We start from the raw sequence: 25618 nt of genomic DNA on the forward strand, positions 1-25618 counted from the left end.
CTGACTGGTTTGAACGCCTTGCAGTCCAAGGGACTCGCAGGAGTCTAGTAATACCTTAATATCACTTGATAAACATATAGTAGATTGCCATATAAATTAGTGAAGGTGATCACAAATGACACTTTTTACTGATAACTAACTCTGAAATTAATTTATATATCCCCAATGATAATAAGATTGAATATCTGGAAACAAAATTACAATATAGGAATAGAAAATAGAAGCTCACCATCTCCAGTTCTTACACAGCAGCATTATTTTAGAAAGATATAAAATAAGATGCTGCCATTTCCTAAATGATCTTCTAAAACGATTATCCATTTAACTTTAAAGTTCCCAAATGGATTCTTTCTAATCTACATCAGAATCATTCTTGGGAGAGAAAAAAATATGAGTCATACTCTTCAAAGCAAGCATCAGAGCAATATTTACACAGTTTTTAATCCAATTTGCTTCTGAATTTTCAGAATTCAGTAAACAGCAGTCTTTATGTCTCTTCGCCCCCCCTTTTTTAAAAGTCTTGTCTCATTTTTTATCTGCTAATACTTGACATTCTCAAATATGTACCTATGTAGATGAATGATTAAAAAAAAAGAAAGCAGGGGAAAAAAGAATAATAAGCCTTTTCTGAAAAGAGTAATTTTCAGCACTGTGCTGAGGCAAGAGAGCTCATAATAACTCCACGGTGGGTGGGAGTTTAGAAACAGACTCATGATGTAGCACAATTACAAATAATTATAGCAGCGAATTTATTTAATCAATCAATTTCAGTGGTAAAGCACGGGGCAGGGGTGGACAAAGCAGAAGCTCCATTCAGCGTTTAGTTACTAGTTTCACTGCTGGCTGCCAGCCAGAAGTCCTCTGATCCATGTTAGTTAAATGCACATTAATCTGAATTTGGCAGTGTAATCAAGGACCCAACTGAACTGTGAAATTGAATTCTGCAGTGGAACTTCATTTGACCATTTTATGCTAAGGCTGTAGGGAGGAGCGACGGGGGAAGCCTGCTGCAGCATCAATTTATCTCCGTAGGCTGCTGCACAGTGAGGGAACAACCAAGTTCTATCCAGCACAGGAAGAGAGATGCACAGCAAGAATCAGATCTGTTTAACCACCTCTGGAGATTCCTTCACTGGCCCTTCTTCTTCTTTTTTAATTATCTCTTGGGAAGTTTTGAGGAGAAAAAGGATTTCCTTGGCTCTTGGAAGCTGTACTGAAGGCTAAAACCAATGGGTGTGTTGGCCAGTTTATTTTAAAGACCGCTCATTCATTAGTTCCAAAACAAATATATCAATTATCCTCTAACTATATCTTGGAGCATCGAATTTCTGAGGCATAAATAAATTGGGAGTGAACAACAGATGCATATGATAATTGTATGTCAATTCAACCTCCTAGGAAGAGCTCAGAATATTTTGTGGAAGGATAATAATAATAAAGAGAATATAAGACAGGCCAAGAATTTTATCTGGACTGGAAGAAATGAAGCTGACTACCAGTGGCAGTGAAATCTCAATGGCTGTTCTGCTGAAACCCCTTCAGAACAATATTCCAACTCTACATTTCCAAATGTCAGAAAGTCTTGGTTGCATAAACGTTTATTTACGATGCCTTTTTGATCCCATATTTCGTCACCATCACTGAAAAGTAAGGAATGTCAGTTTGCTTGCATCATTCTGCTCTGGGTTGGAGAGAAATACTACAATAAGTTATTTTTTTTTAACAAAGCTCCAAGTTTGAGGCATCATCAAAATAGATTACCTAGGCATTACTTTCCAAACTACTGTGATCATACCTGGAAATCTGGAAGCTACAAAATGAAGAAAATAAATTCCTGAACCTGCCTTGCATAGTCCTGACCAAATATGATGGAATCTATGCTTACATATATCACACAGCAAGATACTACAACTTTTGTTGCAGTGGGAAAGGAGAGCTTATCAAAAGGAAGTTCTATATTTATGCTGTGGCTTCTGCAGGATTGCTGTGTCACGTGATTTTGAACTAAAGTTTCAGATGCTATTACGATATTTTTCTTTTGCAATGATTTATACATTTTTTGCTCCTGGCATTATATGCAGTTCTGCATCTTCTTCAAGTAAGCTTTTTTTTTAATTAATGGTTGTGCAGCTTGAGAAAACTATAATATAGGAAATAGTCTGGATTGTATTCCTTCTGCTTCCTCTGTAAAAGTCTTAACTCTTGGATCATGATATAGACTGATCAGGTCAATCCCTCTGCCCATTAGTGATCTGACATGTAGTTTAAAAATATCAGAATTATTTTGCATGAAAGTCTGCAGGAGAAAATAAAAAGCTGCTGTTAAAATACTCTCGTTCATATATTTTACACATATGCTATTTCCTGTAATGTATGCAGTGAGAAAAGTGTAAACAACCTAACAAGGTCCAGGCACAGATATCTGTAACACTGCAAAGTCAATAACATGCGCTATATTTATTGAACTGATATCCCATTGAGAGTGATGAGATTGTGACGAGAAAGAAATCAGACAAACACATAAAATTATATTACCTTTCAAAGTATAAAATATAAATAGAGATCGATGAAACCACCCTAAGGAAAAGAGACGAAAAGTGAAAAAAAAATCACTTCCTCAAATCCAGGTCAATGAAGCAGATTAAATTCTGACAAGACATCCATCAAAGTCACAGCAGTGAGACAGAACATGCTGCTGCAGAAGCAGCTGTAAGGCTTGGTGTAACAGGAGCTCAAATGCATCTGCTATTGTCCTTGGCATAGTCGCAATTCTACATAAGCTGACCTCAAAGTAAGTCTCATAGAATTCAGTAGCACGTTCTTGTGAATAGAGGTGTACAGACTGGCTCTATTTAGTTGCTAAGCGGTGGCTATGGCCCTGGTGCTTGAATAATTCAGGGTTTTTTGGATAGGTAGGGAAAAATATGGATAGGAAAGCAGCAAGAAAACCAACACATTAAGAGACCTCAAAGGAATAGGATGTGGGAGATACCCGCAAAGGAACATGAGCCATGGCAGATCCTGACACAAATGAAGGCACTCACCCAGAAATTTAACCAGTATAAATTACATTTCCTTACCCTGGACTGAAAAATGGACAATGGATGTCAACTCCACTCAGAGCTGACTTGTTCAATTAAACAAAATTAACTGCTGTTTTATTCCTCCATAGTGGGTTCACACAACTTCCTCTGTGGCTTGAAAGAAAAGAAGGAGCATGTTCTTTTTGACGTGCTGCTGACTGCCTATGATAAAACATATATATGTCTCTATACTGTACTTCGTTGCAGGCTCAACTGAAACATGAACCTGACTTAAAACAACTCAAAAAAACTAATACTCTGTACAAGGCATGACAAAGATCTGGGATTTGCTGCCCGATGATGTGGGACTTGCTGTGGGCTTAGACAGCTTTAAAAAGGAATTAGTCAAATGCCTCAAGGGTGAATGTGTCTGGTGCTATCAGGAGATTAGCCATGGCAGCCAGATACATGGGTTGAGTTTTGACAAGAAAGTACTTCCCTCCAATTCCAATCAGAAAAGTAAATTTGCCAGCTTTGTGCTCTTATTATGCATTTTCTGAAGGTATCAGTGTAGTCATGTTGGGAACAGGTTGGCAACTGTATCATAGTTGCGCCATGTAGGACTGCAGGCCGTAGGTAGTGATTGACCAAATACTTTAGAAACAATTCCGCAGAGCCCTCCAAAATGTTTCCACCAAACACATTTTTTGTGAAGTGGAAGGGGGAATTATTAGACATAAAGGAGTGGGGGTTAAATGCCTTAACTGTATTTAATTTTGGAGTCTAGTTCTGGCACAATAGAGTTAATGTAGCCTTTGACTTGAAAACAGTTAACAGGCTCTAGACTGTATGGATTTTTGCTCTGAAGGGAGGTTCCTTTTATTATTTTTTGGGGCAGTGGTATCAGGTCACAATGCCCTAGATCAGACATGTCAAACTCATGATGTCACGTGACATCACACAACATATCGGGACGGTTTTGCCATTGCTGGCAATGGGGTGGGCGCGGCTTCCAGATGACGCATCCGGCCCACGGGCCAGCAGTTTGACACCCCTGCCCTAGACTGAATCAGATAAATCAATTCTTGCTCTGGAAAGATTCCACTGGGTTCAATAGTACTAACTCGAATGACATGAGATAACATGAAAAGCTTCTTCCGTGGTTTTATCTACCTGGCTTACAGGGATCCAGTGATAATTATATGATCAGCTATAGCCATTACCAGCAACCAAATGTTTGTGCTAGGAAGTAAGTATTCATTGTGCATGGTTTAACATTTATTCTGTCAAATTGTCTATGCCTGTTCTAGTATTTTATGAGAATTAGTTTCAAAACAGAAAACTGTCAGTATGATGATGATGATGATGATCTATTGGAAAATGTAGGGGTAGATTTATTGATGAGGGGTGTAGAATTGTTGAATCTTTTTGGGAAGGAGAAATTCAAAATGAGTAGGACAAGTAAACCTTAACTAATGAGCTGAAGAAGTACAGGACTTGTCTGCTGTTTAACAGCACACAAAATATCATCATCAACTTAAATTCATTTCAACCTTCATTCATGGTTCATACCTACATACATCTTTGTCTGCGAGTAGAAGCCTAACCAAAGATTGTCAAACAAGGCTGATTCAGAAGCAGGTACTTTATAAAAATGATATCCCAATATGAGATTTATCTGGGAAAAAGATTGTTCCCTGAAGCCTTCCTCTTCTTCTTTGTTGAACAACGCCTCATAAAAAGCAGGATGTTTACCATATGTAGCTTCTACAAGCTAAACTAAACAATTCAGCCTATTTAGCTATGGTAGTTGGGAGCTTACTATAACAAGGGATGTTGTGGGAATCAGGTAGTTTTGCATTTATAATTCCCCTAAATTACTCACCTTCTTTCTGATTTTATCCAGATTATTTTCTGCAGAGAAAATTATTTTATGTATGATTGCTTGGGCAAATGCTTCCATGAATTAAGTATGAGGCAAACAAGAGAAGTAGTCACCAGTTGAACATATCAATTCTTTACGAAACATATATTATGTATTATCTGCATCTTAAACCTCATCTAAACATAAACTAAGATACACAACTAGGCCTGCAGCAATCTGAAAACAAGGTAGCTTAAAAAGCATTTATCCCTCATGTACATATTAACATGTATGATTGATACCAAAATACAAGGACAGTTGAGGTGCCCATGAAATATTAACCCACAAAGAAGAAATATGAGAGAATTCCTAGAAATGGACTAGTTCCTTCCATTTCTATTGACCTTAAGACAATCTTCATCTAGATTTATCTACTTAGTGCTAATATTAATCTTATTTGACTTCTATCCCATATTTAGAAGAAGCCGAAATACTGCATTCAAGATGTTCATTATATCACAATGACAAAAGATTTAAAATGAGAAAACCTTCATGCTAATTCATGTCAATTTTTCTGGAGCATAAACCCTTCTTTAGAACTGAGGCATTGAGACATTACTAAAGGGAAACAGAGTGTTTAAATTGTGAAATGATAGTAAGGTTAAAAATGTGGACCTATACAAATTTACCTTTGGAATGCCTGCTGTTGTTTCCGACAATCGAGGGTAGGTGTAGGAACTATATGAATACCCTTGCTGATTGGACTTAAAAGCACTTGCTCCATAGGGCATGATTGGCTCTTGAAGGCCAGACCCTGATCTTGACCTTTGCCTCATGGTTGGTTGAGGACTTGCCTGGTTCACATAGGATGATTTTGGTCTTTTGTCGTAATCATCCTTGGACCACTCGCTGTCACTGTACTCTAGTCCTTCTCTGGAGTATTGACTGTGAAGAGAAGTTCTAGAGAGAGCATAATGAAAAGGCTCTTTATAATCCAGAGAAGAGTGACTAGGTACCCTCCGATATTCCAGTTTCAGGCCACCATACTCATTCAGTTTACTTTTTGTTTCCAAGGGAGGGCGATAATCTGGTAAGAATCTAGAGATGTCAGACTTCAGAGGCTTGGCTTCAGAAAAATACATCTCACTTGGCTTCAGCTTGGCCACGTGTCCATTTTGCTTTGCAGCACAGCTCCCTTGGGAGTATCTGTCTGCTTCTTCCCCACGAAGGCACCTGTCTCTGTATTTTTCAACAAAGAAATCAGTCCCTGTTTCTGACTCGCTGGAATACTGTGAATAGGTGACAAAGCCATTCTCTTGCTGGTGGATTTCTATATGGTTGGAGGATCTTAGGTGAGAAGTGGGAGGACTCTCCTTCCGAAGTGAGTTGGAACGAGTCACGGAGATATTGTCAAATTCTTCCAGCAAGCCATTGATTGAAGCATCCTTGCAAGGTTTATTTCCTCTAACGATGGTCTGGGAACAAAAGATAGCTTTTGATTAAAGGCTGCCTTTGATTTAATGTCGTAGCAATAAAACCATTCAGCAGTGTCATTTCAGCAATATTGCAAAGAACATAGGGACAGTCCACTTTTATCAGGTGGAAAATTTGGGGACAAAATGTCATTCCCCCCCCCCAAGGTGCATCACTGCATACTCTTGCTAACTCTATCCTCAACAATACTCTTATAAAAATTACCATTTGATGTTAGCCTAAGAATTTAACATTATTTCCTAGGATGCTGATAAATTTATCTACTTAATAGAACAGGTTGTGATTCACTTCTGCAAGTTGTTCTTTGGAAAGGAATAACTAAACAACCAGTATTTCATGCTTCCATAAAAAGGTCACGGAAGGTACCACTATAACACGTGTGTTTGTAGAAGACAGAGAGAGAGAGAAAGAAAAGCCATATGATTTCTTTCTCTGCTCTGTACAGCCATCATAAACTAAATTAAAACTTTCTTTAGACTTTGATCAAAACTTTCTTTTGACTTCATCAAGTAGAAGAATTTTAGTTTCTTAATGATCAGTGTGTAGATAGTATGCGGCTATAGGAAATTATCTTGGATTAAATATACAGTATATTTATTTAAGGCAGGCACCAGGAATCCATGATTTTCTAGATATTCTTGATTTCAACAGCTTTCTGCCCACCTTGCAAACAGAAAAGTCAGGAATGATGGGACCAGGGATGTCTGCAGAGGAGTTCAACAGTATCAAAATAGCAGGTGTGACAAGAGAATGAAAGCCTCATCCCTTTTTATGTGATGCATGACATCCACATTTCAAAGGATATGGTTTTGATTGCAAGTCGTGTCCACCATACTGATGTTCTTGACTTTCCCTGTGAACACTCCTGGATGGAAGTTACCCTTTAATAATAATTAGAGCCACATAGTTACTGCACATCTGACCCAAAATACCGATAATAAGACTTTTATCCAAGACCTCAGCTAATTGGCTAATTAGAGCAGCGATCTGATTCAGTATATTTATTTTATTTATTTGTAAAATTTAGTAGGTGCCCATGTTGTCACATGGTAACTCTGGATGGCTTTACAATATTAAAAATTAAAATTATATAAATTACTAGTAATCTATATAAATAAAAATGTAAATGTTCGTTTGTTCAAAATCTTAAATCTCCGAAAGTTCTTCACCGATTGCTTTGAAATTTTGACACAACGTTGCATTCGAATACGTGCGTGTTTTTATATACCTACTATTATATAGATGTCACACCTGTGACAGGTAAAACATGTTTTTTGAAAAACAGCGCCATTTGTTGGACGTAAAAGCAACACACGCTACGATTTTACGATTCCAACAAGCATTGTGAAATTAAACATATTACAAATGTGCGCTTTCTCTTTTCTTTCTTTTCCATTTAACCAGACTGAGCCACAGCAACGCGTGGCCGGGTACAGCTAGTATATATATAAATCTATAAAACCCGACCTAGCTAAAAAGAGAGAGGGAGGGAATATGATGCAAGGAGAGGGTGGGATCTGTTGTTAATCAATCCATGATCCATATTAAGTTGTTCATGTGAAAGTGTAACTCTGTTTGGAGACTCAGTTTATAGTTAAACAAGATTCCAGTCAACCATTCTTGGAGCAAGCAAACCTATTGAACTTCATGGCTACCTTGACTTTCAGTAAGAATGGGGGTGACACAACAATGATCGTGTGGCTAGAATTTCCAACCTTCTAAGTTTTTTTTTCTTGGCAGTATAATTTTTCATTTTTAACCATTCAACCAGCTTTTTTTTTTTTTAAGAAAATGTTAAATTAGCATTTTTTTTTACTGAATTTCAGGAATATGATCTTGGAGCATGGACTTCAAAGGGATGTAGATGGTTTAATAGGGCATACGGACTGCAGATTAGCTGCCCTGATATAAGATGAGCAATAGTTAATGCACAACACATAGTTTATTTTCCTGCAATCCAATTCCAGGCATAGCAGAGTTAATTACTACTGAGTTGAATAGGATTTATTTCATAAGTGGCACTCAGAAAAGTAGTCTCAAAATCTTGACATGTTTCACTGCATTTATAGTTTGGATAATAATCTCCTTAACATCAATCTCTTTCCCAGAAAGAATCTGCCTATCTAACCTAGATGGCCAGGAATCATCTGCTCATGGGGCCCACCTAGGAGGAGCTGTTCCTATACCACAGCTCCTCTCCTATGGAACAGCCTGCTTCCCTAAGCAAGAATGCTTAGGTCCATGGTCCTCAGAAGATGGTAAACATCTTGTTCTTCTAATAGGTTATGTATACTTTGGGAAAGGGGCGTTGCCTTTGAATCAGTCTTGAATCCTGGAAAATACCTGGACAACTACTCCCTACAATTTTCTGGGCAACAGAAAATTTCCCAAAATGATTTGCTACTGCCTTCTTTCTAGGACTAAGAAAAAACGATTGACCTGAAATCACCCAGCTTTGTACCTTAGGCAGGACTAGAATTCACAATTTCCCAGTTTCTAGTCTTAGCCACTGCATCGAACTGTCTCTCCATGTACACATATTCCCATTAATATCTGTACTTGACTTTGAGTCCTAGTGGACGGCAGTAATAGAAGAATCACACAGATACACACATAAACGAACAAACAAATTCAAATAACATTATCAACTTTCTGCTTTCTTAACTTAGGCTATTTGTTTAGTTAAAAGGTTTCTCTCTCGTGCCCTTGACTATTAATAATGATGATGGTGATGACTGTTGAACAATGCTGACAAAAATGAGTTACGCTATGTTTCAATACTAAATATGAACTTAATATGCAGCTTTGGAGTAGATAACAATGGAACAAGGATATAGAGATAATTTAGTAGATAGGGTCATCGTGTAATAATTATAGAACCTCTGAAGTCTTAAACGTCTTTGGGAAGGAGACTTTTAAGAAAATTGTCCTTGTACAAATACAATGCAATGACTAGCATACATCTCAAATAAAAGAGCAGAGGCATATTACAGTTCTCAGAGATAGTGTGAGCCTCAATAAGCTCTTAAGATTTGATATCTGTTCTTGTCTTATAGAGCCTATTAGAAGTTGGTTCAGTCGGACCCTTCGCTATTCAGAAGAGTAGTAATAAAACATAATTGAACCTATGTATTGTTTACACAGCAAGATTTGATTTGCAACCCATCTTAATAACATTTGAGAATGCCTGCTCAGAAAAGGAGCCCTTCGCGGTTAATGGGGCTTGCAACCAGTTGCACGTATGTAAGGACTCATTCAATCACTGAGGCTCAGGTCTCACACTTGTACTGGAGTAGGACAATACTGAACTGTGTAACTTAGTTCTCAGTAAGTGAATACAGAATGACATTGTTTAAAAGTATTAAGGCCTTACAATACTCCAGATTTAATCATATGCAGACTCACTAGGAATTAATTTAGGCATGGCAAAATGAAACTGGTGATTTGACATTGCATGCTCAGCAAGGCATCCTCTGCCTTGGCTGTGGCTCAGGCCAATGTACAATAGCTTGCCATCAGAAAAAAATCTCATATAACAGAATGCAAACTATATAGTGTATTGGTTTAGAACAATCCTTCATTTTACTTTTCTTACTGATGGTTAAGGGAATTCATATTTTTTTATTCACTGTAACGTACTTGGGTAGAAGTTTCTCAATTCAGTGTGTATGTGTGTCCTTCTATACAGCATAATCTAATCTAATCTAATCTAAATCATATCATCATATAGCATAGCAATCTAACCTAACCTAACCTAACCTAACCTAACCTAACCTAATCTAATTTAATCTAAGCAGGGATTGGCTAGAAGACCTCCAAGGTCCCTTCCAACTCTGTTATTCTGTATTCTATATAACGTAACGTAACGTAGCGTAGCGTAGCATAGCATAGTATAATGTAGTATAGTAACATAACAATTGTATCACAGCAGTTTTTTCAGATGCATTTCATGCCCACGTCCCCTGTTAGATCATTATTACTCTTTTCAGTAATTTACATTAAAAACTGCATTTGATTGGAGAACCGAAACATAGCATTTGAAAAATATGACTATTCAAGCATAAATATGCTGGTTCAAAGAAACAAGAATTTGCTACATTGCATACAACGCAATCTGAATGAATTTCCTCTCCCGACCGACCGTTGCAGTCTAAAGATGAAATCTGCTACAAACCCCTGGGGCATACTTAAAGCGAAGGAGGGAAGCCCATTCCTAACAGAATGGATGTGCTTCTGATTAAGCAAAGCAATGGACGAAAATAGCATGGAAAATATCTACATCATCTACAGTGGAGAGTAAAGAAGGTGACCTTGATGGAGATGTGCAGGAAACCATTACCTAAGCAAAAGGGGATGAAACATTTTTTAAGTTCAGAACAACAAAATAGTATTTGGAAGATGTTCAGGCAGACACATCCCTAATTCGCTTAACTATAAGAAGAGGAAGAAGGTACAGTAAAATCAGACTTGCAAGATTCAGTTAATACAGCCCATCTCAATCAAAATAGTTTTAACCTTCCTCTGGAGTTGATTTTCTAGTCTGGTTTACCTGGGGGTGGGGAGGCTGACATATTTATATAGCACATAGTGATTATGCCTGAGGTATTGGCATCACCAGTAGGTCATTACTTATTGTCAAAGAATATAACATAACTAAAAAGCTAAAATAGTTTGGGTGGCCATTTATGCATCAATAGAAAAAGCACTTGACAATTCCGATTACTTTAATACCTGCATATGCGCAGTGATATAGGTACATATTTGTTACTTCTCTAGGTTATAGCAATACAATTCATCTGCTTGTAATAAAACCAACTGCAAATGGGTGATCTTCTAAGGCTATTTAGTTTGTTCTCCAGAACTATTGGCTTGATGCCCTTCCACTTGACCTCTGACCTGGCTAAGTTTGGGTTAAGCAAACTACAGTAAAGAAGATTCTAATGAGGAAGACCTGGTCTTAGCTGGTGATCTCCCAGTGTTTGGCTCAAACTATGAAATTAGTCAGCACAAGCAAAGCCAAAACCCTTTGACATCTCCACCTTTTGTACCAATTACTGTCTGCCATTTGGAATCCATGTCATTATTTTGTGCAAGCAAACTCTAAAACAATAGAGAAAGTTATAAGTATGCTTCCATTTGTCTTGGAAACAGACATCCAGTGATATGAATATGCTTAATTCTGTACTTGTCTCCCCTTAACGCAGTGGTTCTCAACCTGTGGGTCGGGACCCCATTTGGGGTCGATCGACCATTTCACGGGGGTCGCCAAGCAAGGCTGCCCGCCATTTTTTTTGTCCGCCATTTTTTTCCCCTTTTCCGGCGGGTGCCATGGCCCTTGGGCTGGGCCAGCTGGTGATCGGTCTGCTCCATCTCTGCCGCTTGCCAGCTACGCATCGGCCGGCGCAGGGGGCGGAACCACGCATGCGCGGCGCTCCCGGGCAGGGAAAGTCCTCAACTTACGACCGGTTGGGTAGTCCTCGACTTACGGCCAGTTTAGTCCTCGACTTATGACCGGTTTAGTCCTCGACTTACGACCGGTTGGGGTCGCGGCATTAAAAAGGTTGAGAACCACTGCCTTAACGGGTCTGTTCTGGGTCACTCATATTTACCACAGCATGGTACAGCATGATTGACAATGAAGTGCTTCATAATTTAATGAGCCCCTGAAGCACCCAGGAGGCATCTGCCTTCCAAGTGCAAATGTGTGGCTCAAATCCAAGTGCTGCTTTAATATTCTCTCTCTCCTCTGTGGCAGAGCCTCACTTTTTTTAGCTGGGAGTTCCCCTCTGGTTGTTTGAGCAAAAATCATCCTTTGGTGACATGAAGTAGCTCTGCATACAAAACCATAGTTTTTCTCTAAGGCACGATTGTTCTTCATGTGTTACAAAACCAGTATCTTAACCTCCTCACATTCCTAATGCTCCAGGCTCTTTCCTTGCATCCTGAGCCAAAATTGGTATGTAAAAGCCTTCTGGTAGGTGGACTTTTGCTGATACTCATTCAGGCCAGCTGTTAGAGACCACTATGTAAGGGCAGAGTAAGAGCAGAGTAAATCTTGTCCTCCACTTTTTAACACTTTGGCAGATAATTGGCAATTTCCAAAAATACGCAAGTCACATTCGGCTTATTATTCATAAAGAAAAATGGAGATATACAGGGCCCAGATGAAAATTACAAGAGATTTTTCCTCCAAGAAGAAACCAAATCTAGGAACGACTTTCCCTGAAACATCAAGAAGTAGTCAATGTGTAATTAGAAACTGAAAGTACTGGCAATTATCACAGCATACTCAAAAGATTAAATGCTTCTCATTCCAAAAACAGAATTTTTGTAGCATTTGAGATATTTAAAAATGTATTATTAAAGCACAGGTAGCGATAGAAGGTACACAGTTACAGACCTCTATGTACTAATAGGCAACTAATTTGCTATCTATTATGGAAGGATACAGTATCACAGGCTACATCTTCTGCTCTTCTTACAAGTTCATCCTTACTAGCAGAATGCTTAATCATTGTCTTAAGGCTATAAGACTCTTAAAAAAAATCATATTCCCAAGAGACTTTTATAGAATCTCTAATTTCTTTGCATGGATATTGGATTGGTTGGATACTGGCATGTCCAGCCATCCCTTGTAAGAAAATATGAAGGGTTTCCTCAGTACAAGCAAAGTTAGCTGCAGTCTTTACTTTGGCCTCATAGGCAAGAACAGGCGTCTTCAAACTTGGCCCTTTTATGACTTGTGGACTTCAACTCCCAGAATTCCTGGCATGCTGGCTGAGGAATTCTGGGAGTTGAAGTCCACAAATCATAAAAGGGCCAAGTTTGAAGACCCCTGGGCAAGAATGTCACTATGTTTGGAAGCAGACAGCTCATCGTAGCCACTTTATTGATCTGGGACTGCAAATAAATAATAATCATATCCATATCCCCCGACAATATCAGCATTATTTCCCAATGAAGGCTCAGGGGATACTGATTCTAAAAAATATACTGATTCTAAAAAATATAATCGTATTTCCTAAAGTAGTGACTTTGAAAAGTAGCCTTTTCATAGTGCAAAGGAAAACCAGAAATGACTTTGATCATTCAAATCCTTCCTGCCTTGATGCTCACTGCATACATTAACGCAAAAGAGGGGGCACCTGGGAGAAATCCATATTACTGCTGGGAATTATGGCTTGCCTTTGTGTTGTAGTAATTCCTCGTACATTAAAATCAATGAAGCCAATCTATTTTGAGTTAATGTCCACTTCTCTCCAAAAGCAGATCTTTTCCTTTCTGAGGAGTTCCAGCATTTGTTCTGGCTGGTGGTGACAAGAGGCATACTTCATGGTGTCATGTTCCTGGTCTGTCCTCTGGTGATAAGCTATAATGGATCTGCCGTAGGAACAGCTGTCTCACCGTGTAACAAAGAGGAGATGAAAAACAGCTTCTCCTCTAAAACCACTGTATTTCCATAGACTGTAATGAAGTAGGTAATTAACTGCTTTGCCCCAGAAAGACCCCGCATTAAACAAATAATTCTGTATTTTATGCCTTTCTTGAGGATGCGCTTTTTTCTCTTAAAATAGGAGTCTACTTCCAAATGCTTATTTAAATACTATGTAGTAATAGATGAGAATAGATTTTAATAGTCTAGCTAAGATTAAACCATACATCAGACTAATGTATTTCTCATTTTAATGAAATGAGGGGGGGGAATCAATGAGAGGAAAGAATTCTTTAAAAAAAAATTGAGTATATACAAGTATCTCACCATTCATCCTCACAGATATTTTTTTAAAAAAAAATCCACCGCCCATTAATATAGAAAGTGTGCGAATGAGATGCTTTATGATTAAAAAAAACATATTGCAGACATAGTCATTATTGTTCTGCAGATGAAAATCATTGTTCTTAATCCATCCTTCTGTTTGATTTTATACAATGTCCATGTTACTAATGGGCACAAGTTACAATTGAGTGTCCCAAATGATTGAGAATCTCCATAGATTTACAGCTGGGTACACAAATTAATTGCAAGCAAGTAAGAAGGAATTTTAAAACTATACAGCCTATTGAAAGCAATGGACAGCTTCAACCTTAGGCTGGAATTCTGATCTATCTCCAGTACATAATCATGGTTTCAACATGATAGATAGATAAATAGATAGATAGATAGATAGATAGATAGATAGATAGATAGATAGATAGACAGGCAGGCAGGCAGGCAGGCAGGCAGGCAGGCAGGCAGGCAGGCAGGCAGGCAGGCAGGCAGACAAGCAAATGGTTTCTATGACAGACTTTCAGAAACATCAGTAAAAACAGTAATCATTAAAAAAGTGTCGCAAAGATGAAATATTGTATTTTCAAGTGCTCTGTGAATATGTTTCTGCCTAGTGATATTAGAGTGTGTGTGTGTGTGCATGTGTGTGTGTGTGTGTATAGGAAGTTAGGTATCTTGCTGCTAGGTTTTGCTATAAGTTCTGGTTATTTGTATATGTTGTGATGTCATATGCATATACCGTACAAAAGCACTTGCCTTACAATGGCCCATCATTGCTTTTATCATTTCCATGAAAGCTGTGGTTGCCGTAGTGCCTCTGTTCCATTTGCTTTGAATGTGATCCCTTGGGTTTTTTGATCTTTTTAGGATTTGTGGGTTTCCCCCCTCAAAATTGCTTCTCAGAAGCAGTAGGGTGACAGGTAGGCCAAGAAGAGAGGGGAAAATAGACCCATTTCGGTTAGTTGCACTTGCCTTCCAGCTTTGAATATGTCTGTTTGACCAAAACTATCTTTTTATACTGAAAGATCAGTTTTACTGCAGACAATGGAGGAGGTGCAACGAATGCAGTGATGAGGTTATATAATCCTAGATTGAGTCAGCGGTGAGCTCTTCTTAAGACAATTTTGTAATTCAGTAGTTTTGGAAATCTTGTAGCCCTCCTTCAAATTCTAAGTAGATCCCCAAATGTCAGTTCCAGAGGCTTACGCTGACAGCAATCCTCAGTGTATAAAAACATATAGATGAGATTACCCTATATATGCCTTTTAAAAATTATGATTCTGACACTGTCTGGCCCTAGTTTCTCTTCTTAAGCTAAACCTGTGTTTCCACCCAAAGGAGAGTCAAATAAACAGAAAATTCAAATCAAAATTAGAGCATCATTAACTTACTCATTAAACCAGCAGCCCTCCCCAACCAGGCAGCCAAATTGGACGTCTGTTGAAACTGGTTTTGCCTGGGACTGAAAGGATAAACTGGGAGGGAGCCAATTAGCTGAACTGTAATCAATTATTTTCTCTACAGATTCAATTTGCGTACCTTTTCTTTAGGTTGCACTCAGAGATTTTATTCTGTTTTTTTAAAAAAGCCCTTTCATATCCAGAGAAGTTAATCTTAGCTAAAAGAAGGGGAACAATCTTTGCTGGCTCCTACAAGTTCTGAAAAGTTGTCCCAAAGGGTTGGTGACCTTCTAGAAAAACATGGGAGGACCAGGAAAAATTCCGTAAAGTACTGAATCTTCTCAACTACATTGTGAAGAGGAGCAAATGGTGCTTTTGTTCAGTTTGACTTCTTTTGCTGTAGCAATTAGAAATTTTTGCGATTACGTGTTAAGGGCCGTAGAAATTGTTTGCCGAGAGGATTAAACTATTTCCCACTGCAAATGCTCTGTATTAACCAGTGCAGTCTAACATATTCCTTTTTGCAACGTGCTCTATGTAATCTATGAGATTTTTGCCTACAGCAAAAAAGTGGTTTGGTACAGTACAAAAGGTACCACAGGGGAAATTAGGGGAAAATGCTAGGATTGTGTGTGTGTGTGTGTGTGTGTGCCCTCTCCTGTGCACTGCTGCAATCTTATTTATTTGATTTATATAGATGCCCATCTCAAATACATGACTCAGACCAGATTATAATAATTAAAAATTATGTACAAATCATGTATGTTAACAAAAGAACACAACAGTCAGCCAAGACAGAACAGCCAACAGCAACAACCAGCACAGCCACTGTACCACACACTCAGAACCCAAGTCCAATGGCAAACCCACATCTTTAAGACCTTATGAAAGGCCAGTAGGGTTTGAGCCAATCTGGTCTCTGGGAGGGATGATAATGTTCTGAAGGGCAGGTGCCATTAAAAAAAAAGGGAGGGGGTGTTTCCTGGTTCTCTCCATATGGCATTTGTTCAACAAACGGGACCTACAGCGTGCCTCTCCTGTCTCGTCTGATAATGTTAATATTATTGCAGTCATACATCTTGAATCCTAACCTCACTGCTGTCCATCCCCTTCAGCAAGACTAATTCTAAAACCACAATAAAAGGAGGAAGTCTGGATCCTGGAATGGGGAAGGAGGGAAGGGAAGAAGGCAGCTGGATCTTGGAGAGGAAGCTAGGGTGATGAGAGGGATAGTCCTGGGCAAGCAAGCAGTCTGGGCATGAAGAAGTGTGAGAGATGGCAAAGGCGGAAGACATTGAATGGATTAGAGCAGTGTTTCTCAACCTTGACAACTTTAAGGCATGTGGACTTCAACTCCCAGAATTCCACAGCCAGCAATGCTGGCTGTGGAATTCTGGGAGTTGAAGTCCACATGCCTTAAAGTTGTCAAGGTTGAGAAACACTGGATTAGAGAGAAAAAGCAGTGAAGAGCAGAGAAACTAAACAGATGCACAAAATGGGAGGGGGGGAGTGTATGGGGGAATGAGAAAAGTAGTCAGAAAAAAAAGATAGGGACCTAGGGCAAGCAAGCAAGGCTACTCCAGTGCCACTTCAACTTTTTTTAAAAAACCCAAGTAATCTCAAATATTTTAGCTCTCTTCTCTGATGGATGGGTATTCAGAATCTAGAAACTGGACTTGACTGGGAAATACCAATTATGTAGCAATATTTTGCCGAACCAAAAGCCCTTCTCAGATGGAATGGCACAATGGAATTCAAAGCTTTGTTTTTGGATGTGACACAGAGTATCTTAGGACATAATCAGAGAATCTTTTTTTCGTATTGAGAGAAGATACCTTCAATTTATTAAAAATATATTTTTCTGGGTGTACTCTTTGATCAAAAAGAGAAGTAGAATGGCTGTGGCAAAAGAAAGCAAAGATTGTACCAATAGTAATAGGTACCTTGGATGCAATCCGAAAGCATCTAGAGCACCACTTGAACACTATTGGGATTGACAAAATCACCATCAGTCAATTGCAAAAGGTAGCTTTACCTGGAACAGCTTATATGTTTGAAAGATTCCTTTAACACCATCAAGCAACATCTGCCTATTTCAGGCCCTTAGGAAGGATCCAGTAAATGAAGAAAAATGCCAAATGCCATGGCTGACTGTGTGACAAACCATCATAATAATAATTATATCAGTATACATTACATCCCCATAGTGATATTGAAAGATTTATAAATGCCCTGCAGATATGGAGGGAGAGGCTTACTGCAGGTCAAACTAACTGTCAAAGAAGAAAAGTGTGCATTAGCTGATTATATCAAAAATAGTCAAGAAGAAGCCTTGATGACAAGTTAAAAATTGGAACTTACAGGAAACAAAAAGCAAATATTGAAATAATGTAATAAAAATACAGACAGAATGTTTGCAAGGAAGAATATTACATGGTCAATTTCTATAAAAGATGGAGGGGAACCTGGATAAAGATAAAACATGGCAGTGAGTTATAACTGGAACATTGAAAAAGAAACTGAAGGTTTGATTTTGGCTGAGGAAAAGCAAACTATTCAAAGTAATGCAATCAAGATCAGAATTGAAAAATCTTCAAATGATTCAAAGTGTAATTTGTGCAAAAAAGCAGAAGAAACAGTAGATCATATACTCAGCTCGTGCAAAAAGATCACACAAACTAATTATGAACAACAACGTAAAACAATCACCAAAATGATTCACTGGAACATCCATACAAATTATTATGTTGCAGTAATGAAAAATTGGTGGGAACATATAGTTTAAAAAAAATAGTTGAAAATGAGCAGGTTAAAATATTGTGGGATTTCCAAATATAGACTTGGCTCATACAATATCAGATATAATTGTGTTTGAAAAGAAAGTGTGAATAATTGATGTGGCAATACCAGGGGATAGTAGAATAGAAGACAAAGAATTAGAGAAGATCAGAAAGTATCTTGGATGACATTAAAAAAATCTTGTGCATTGACAAAATTTCCATCTATTAATTGAAAAAGGCCATATTACTGCTTGGATACACAGTGGTACCTCAGTACTTGTCCTTAATTGGTTCTGGGAAGTGCGACGAGTACTTAAAAACCATGTGACTTACCACCTACTCCTTTGTTTTGGCTAGGAAGGACTTCCTCTCTGTTCCTTTTCCTATGTTAATGACCTTCCCAGCATGGTTGACTTCCTGTCCACCCTCTGCAGCTGTCCTATTTCCTTTTGCAAGTGACCTGCCCAGCATGACTGACTTCCTGTCTGCCCTCTACGGCTGTCCCCCACTTCCTTCTGCAGTGCACTGAGTACCAAACAAACGATGAGTACCAGGACATTTTTGCGTCAAAATGCATCTAACACCAAATTCGACAAGTTTTGAAGTAAAGTACCGAGGTACTATTGTATAACATCCTGGGCTTTGGAATGTGATGCATATGAAGGCCAACACTAGCTAAACAACTAGCAGCTGTAACTTCACATTGTTCTTAACAGATAATAATAAATATTGACCTACATGCAGTTGAACATTGGCAACAACATAGAGTATTCCAGCTGCTTAAAAAGCTGAGGATGTTATACATGCCTCTTTAGCTGTAATAATTTATTTAAAATGCAATGGAATTTGCTTTTTAGATAATTATTTTCAGAAAGCCAAAGATGGGAGTTTGTAGGATGATAACACGACTGTATTATTTGTCAAACTTCACCGAAATTTCTGTAGTCAGTTGTCATAACAACAGGAACAACAACTTATTATAATCACTTTTGTTCTCATCCTTTTGACTTCCTTAAATATAGTAACAATAAACAAAACATCAGCTTTGAAACTTGAAGTCAGGCACTTCAACCTAATTGAATGCGTATGCCTTAAAATTAGTAGTTTTCCAATGCTTAGAATTTACTTATCTACTTTTATTTAGTTCCAACAAGTGATGATCTTTTTTAAAAAAAACAAACATTTGGAGGGTGTACGGTGTGTTTTTTATACTACTTTTTAACAGGTTTTATTATTCTTTTTTCCAACTTCTCTTTTAGATACATAAAATAGAGTAGAATGGATGGATGGATGGAAGATTGGTTTGGAGGAAAATAAATTTTATAAGTTTACTCTCCTCCAAAGGATTTGTCAATCTCTAAAAAAAATGCTACGCACCTTGTGTAATTCTGAAATTAGATTCATTCCCTAATAGAGTGAGAGGACAGCAGGACAAGACCTGACTTCTGTGTGCAAAATTCTCCAAGCTCAATTCCCACTCCAAAGGTTCCTTGAAATGGTGAACTAAAGCCTTGTCCATAGGACTACAGAGGTTTGTGTGTATGCAAACACAAAATTATACTAGATGACGTAAATGTATGCTGATATACATACATTCTTTGGCTAAAACTCTTCTTTTATCCAGAAGATTGCTTCAATTCCTTTTCAGAAAAAAGCATGGTAAGTAGAAAATAGTCCTTCAAGGACTTAATTCTGTCAAGAGTTATGGCCTCTCCTCCCCTCCCCTCTCCTTCCCTTCTCAAATTCCCATCTAGGAAAACTGGAAGGAGGGGGGCATTTTCCTGCCACTGAATGACTTAGTGTTGGAAAAGATTCCTGACCAAACTATGGACATCCATGAAAGGAAACAAATGAATCATCCAACAAATCAATCCAGTGTTCTCACTTGAGGCACAAATGAAAAGGCTTAAATTATCCCATTTATGACACATCCCGTGAATATCTAGCTTTCTAGAGAAGGCTCTAATGCTGAGATAGGTGGAGGGAAAGAGAAGAGGAGGGACAAGCAACCAGAGAGATGGACACAGTTATAGCAGTGGTGAATACACTATACCAGTGGTGGCGAACCTGTGGCACGGTTGCCAGAGGTGGCACTTGGAGCCCTCTCTGTGGGCACACGTGCTGTTGCCCCAGCCTTGCCTCCCCTGTGACCCCCTCCTCACCAGCAGCTCCCCTGGAGGAGAGTTGCCCCCGAGCGTGGTCCACGCAGAGCAGCGCAGCCAAGGACATGGCAGCCAGACAGAGTAGACAAGACTCTGCCCTCAAACCCCAACGCGCACAGTTGATTCTGCGGGTGCGGGCAGAGGGTGTGGCCGCCATGGCGCTGCTGGGCAATCTGCAGCAGGCCCTGGAGGCGGTGAGTGGCCCTGTGGCAGGTGAGGTGGGGGCAGAGCGGGGGCGGGGCAGGAGGTGGAGTGGGAGCAGGGCCAGTTTTGGGGCACTCGGTCTCTAAAAGGTTCGCCATCACTGCACTATACACTGAAGGGCAGGTTGGGGACAGATTGTTATGGAGAAAGCCAACCTATGGGGGCACTAAGGGTCAACGCCAACTTGATGGCAACTCGAAAGAGGAGCACGGTTGGATCACAACTGCTAAAATCCCCTGCCAATTTGGCTAATTATCTAAAGAAATAAGAATTATTATTAAACAAAATGAGGGTGTGAGGACAGTTAAAAGGTACTGAATGGTGGCAAGAAATTAAAACAAGTTGGCAACTTCTCTGATTTTAATAAGACCTTTTTAATAATCTTATTACTAGACTTCTGCAGCAAACAGGCTTCTTAATTTGGATCAAAATTCATTTTCTCTCCTAAGTAAAACAACAGTCCTGATAAATAAAGGCAACCCTTCCTTTAGGGGGTGGGGGAGGCAGGAGAGAAGGGTGGCCTTTGAAATATTTCTTAATGAGGTGAGCCATTAATTGCTAATGTAGTTTGTTCTTCAGTGGGGCTTTTAACTCAGTCCCCTTGTGGGCTAGTCAAGCACAGAATCTAAAACAGGATAGGCATCTTTTATGATTGGAAGTGCATAATTTAGGGATTTTTAAAAAAATGAGTGATATAATCAGTAGCAGTAGAATCCAATTTCGAGGGAACACGGGACATATTTTTGAGCAGTAAGGCAAAAACAAATAATTGCGTAGCTTTATCCAATGGCAGGTTTTATGGTTTAATACAGAGGTCTGTATTGGCCCTTTTATGACTTGTGGATTTCAACTCCCAGCATGCCTGGCTGAGGAATTCTGGGAGTTGCAGTCCATAAGTCATAAAAGGGCCAAGTTTGAAGACCCCTGGTTTAATAAATCTGAGACTGCTTCAGAGTAAAAAAAGTATGTAGCATAGTGGCCCTTACCAACATAGATACAAAATCTAATTGGTTAGGTGCTGACCTTAATAATCAAGACAGATGTAAGTGCTGTTAGGGAAGGAGAATAAAAGGGATCTCCCAGATCAATGATGAATTATTTTTGGCTAGGAAAATACCCCAGAAATTTTCTTACTAAACAAAATGCATCTCACTTCAAACATATCCTGAAGTACATATATCAGAAAAACTCAAACACAGTTAAGTCTTTTATTTTATAATTGTAGGTTTATGCCATGGATGAAGGGAGCATAGTCCTTCTCAACAAATTTCCCTGGTTCTAGCAAAACTTCCTTAGGAGGCAGTCTAAGGACAAATCTACAAATAAATCATAAAGCCTACAGCTTTACATGGATGCTTAAATTTAGAGGGAACAAATGCTGAATTTACAAGCTGTAAATTCCTTGATTTATGTCTGGTGTGAAATATGTGTATTAACTGAAAATAATCCTGTTTCTGGAAAAAAAAACAAGCATCTTTTCTGAGCTATTGACAAGGGCACAAAATAATTTTTTTTTGTATTTTTGAAGAAAATCCCCATTATAATAAATATCTGAGGCTGCTTTAATGCAATTATTGTTTTTTCCCCCCTTCAGGGTGTTTATTTTACTGAATGTGATTTTATTGTAAGTGGAAGTCTCAGTGATTTGACAGCAGACAAATATAACTGATAACAACTATAACCATCTAAACTGGTACCTGTTGTATTGGGGGAACTACATACTGTATTGTGTTGCCATTCTGAGATAAGAAAGTTACTTCTTATATAGTATGGAAATCGTGAAAATATTAACTCCAACACAATGACCTTCTTTCAAAAACTGCTAGGCAAATTAACCAGAGGGGTAAAGCTTTATCATCTCATGTTTTTTCCCAACTTGACAACATTAAAATGTGTGATCTTCAACTCTCAGATTAAGGAGTTGAAATCCACATATCTTAAATTTGCCATCAGAAGCACTGAGCTAAATGCTGAAATATTCCTTACTGCCACCTTGTGTTGGGTCCTTCCATTCTACTTTCTGATAAAAGATGGAAGTTAACACAGGATATTATTCTCTCTCTAACCTGTTTTCTGGAAAATGAAGACTTATCAGCTGCAGTCCCTGAAAATTACAGGCACAGCTCCCAGAACATCAGTTAAAGTTGCCAGCAAACTTCATCCTTAATGGAGTGGCAAGAGAAAATTACTAAAAATATGCTTTGTCCTGGAGTTTCCTTTTTGGGGAATGCAGCCTCTGTAAGCCACAACATCAACTGCAGCTGTGAGGCCAAAATAAGTTTTATACATCGGACTTGTACTATTAGACCAATTTATAGCAGAGCTAATCACTATTAATCATCATTAACAAAAATGGAACAAAGAACATTTTAGGAGCACAATAAAAACAATAACAAAAAGCTACCTGGGAGCCTTGTTTGGACATATATCATAGCTCCATTATGGACAGATTTTAAAATATATCAAGACAGCAAAGCAACAAACCAAAATCCAGAATTTTAGAAAGTCACTTTAAACACGGAATTTAAAACACACTGGAGTCAGTTTTTGAACATTTTACCTCCTGGTTTTATGTATGTTTATTTGGAGCAAGCAAATCCCCTATTTGCTTTATTCAATGCAGATTAGTATTTGAGTGCAGGTAATCTCAAACTTACAACCACAACTGAGCTAAGTGAGACATTTGTTAAGTGAATTTTGTCCCGTTTTATTACCTTTGTTCCCACACTTCTTAAGTGAATTACTGCAGTTGTTAAGTGAAACTGGCTTCCTCGTTGACTTTGCTGGTCAGAAGATTACAAAAAGTGATCACATGACCCCAGGACACTGCAACTGTCATAAATATGAGTCAGTTGCCAAGCATCTGAATTTTGGTCACATGACCATGGGGATGCTGCAAAGGCCATAAGTGTGAATGTATTTAGTGTATGGCATACAATGTCAGAGAAAGCTACACATGCTAGACACAATGCAGTCCTGACAGCCTAGATTACTAGTTTATTGTGTTTGGCACTCGTGAACCTATCCTTGGTGCACCATGGGGAGCAAACTAGCTTTACACAAATTAGCTAGTAGCTCTTCCAGGCTCCTTCACCAGTCTCTCCTCGCCTTGGGTCACGATGTCTTGTTTCCGGCTAGGCCCAGCACTAGGTTCTGCTCTCCACACACCCAAACGCAGCTAGGTTTTTCCCAGCAAAGTGGTACCCATTTATCTATTCACAATATTGCATGAGTTCGAAATAGGTGAGCAGGAGCTAGGGATTGAGCAATGGAGCCAGGCTCAAACCGCCGGAGTGAAGACTATTCCTGGCCTGCATTTTCAGCGTCATTACGCCACTGCACCACCTTCGTTCCTTATAAGTGTGAAAAATGGTTATAAGTCCGCTTTCCATTGCCGTTATAATTTGGAACGGTCACTAAACGAACTGTTGTAAGTCAAGGACTACCTGTAGCTGGAGTCCTCCAGCCCCAACCTGCCACACGTTATAGAATAACAGAATAAGGCTGGGAACTCAACTTATAATGTCAACTAATGTTGACGGCTTAATCTTAACTGGCTATTTTAGAATGGCTTCTAAAGAAAATCCAGTCTCCTCTTTTAAATCTGGAGCTGCAATCTTATCAGAAACACGTCACTGCAGACTAGCATTTCTACAGGAAATTCTTCCTTGCCTGAGGGATAAATCCTAAACTCTCAAGAAGATCTTCTCATTACTGAGCCCGTGTCTCCTATGTAGCAGGGGCACTTCCGTGGCAGGACAGTTTAGGCCAGAGTAGACAGTGTTGGAAGTGGACATTAATATATACATTGCTTGGCCTCTTATTCCCCTGAAATGCTCCTAATTAGGACAGATAGTTATATCAACACTATAATGGTCTTCCATGATTCCGTTCTATTATTTTCACTGCGGGAAGGGAGGGGGGAAAAACCAACACCTCTACCACTCACCACTTTAAACCCTGAAAACCAATATATTAGATGCTTTCCATATGTACTTTTCGCCCTAATTTATCCAAAACATGGTCTCATGACTACAAGCTATAGGGCAAAATAACAAAAAGTAAGAAATTTCTTCTCTGCATCAAGCATATGCACAGACTCATGTTTAGATGTTTATACTATAAAATATCCTTTGTGCTTGTGTACATACACACATGCTCACACACCTCACAACGCCTTGTGCATCTCACAGTAGGCAGTACTCCATACAAGCATATATTACAACAGAGGTCTTCAAACGTTGCCCTTTTATGACTTGTGGACTTCAACTCCCAGAATTCCTCAGCCAGGCAAGCTGGCTGAGGAATTCTGGGAGTTGAAGTCCACAAGTCATAAAAGGGCCACGTTTGAAGACCCCTGTATTACAATGAATCAATCTTAAGACAGTTGCTTTGACTCGCTTTAATTTTCTGTTAGCCTTAACTTTGGTCACTAGATGGAGCACAAAGTCTATTGCTGTATAGCTTAGATTAGAAGAACCAAGATTTCTATGAAGAATATCTGGTGCAGGAGAGGTGGGCATTTCTCCTAGACTTCTTAAAAATCTGCACGGTTCATAGTGTGTGGTTAATCAGAATGTTTTTTTTATTCAATTTATTATCCCCTCAGAGATAAAGTTACTTCTGGTTTCAATTCTAAAACACTATCATCATGCTATTTTAAAATTTTAGGACAGAGATGGGCAACGTTTCCCTATTGCATTTGCGGTTCTTCCCCCCCCCCCCTGTTAGGGCCTACTGTGAGTGGGCATAGTGCATACTGAATGCGGTCCCGATGCAGAAGTAGACAGCGACAGGATAGAAGTTATTATATATTGCTTGCCTGAGCTCCAAGTACTGAACACAATGGTGATTAGGGAAAAGCAAAAATAATGCTGCAAATCTGGTGATTCCTTGTGGCCTTTGGTTTACAGTATTCCTACA

General features: G+C 38.9%; 1 protein-coding gene across 1 annotated transcript in view; it reads right to left on the bottom strand.

The window, feature by feature from the left end:
- The window catches only part of PAK5 (p21 (RAC1) activated kinase 5), a 60613-nt gene that overhangs the window by 23888 nt on the left and 11107 nt on the right, over nucleotides 1-25618 (bottom strand). The window contains exon 2 of the mRNA XM_015813547.2: nucleotides 5577-6362. Coding sequence (XP_015669033.1) covers nucleotides 5577-6362 — 786 coding nt within the window. The remainder of the gene's footprint in view (nucleotides 1-5576; nucleotides 6363-25618) is intronic.

This window comes from Protobothrops mucrosquamatus, unplaced genomic scaffold (assembly GCF_001527695.2).
Source record: "Protobothrops mucrosquamatus isolate PMUCROS unplaced genomic scaffold, P.Mucros_1.0 scaffold166, whole genome shotgun sequence".
In the NCBI taxonomy this organism is placed as follows: Eukaryota; Metazoa; Chordata; class Lepidosauria; order Squamata; family Viperidae; genus Protobothrops; species Protobothrops mucrosquamatus.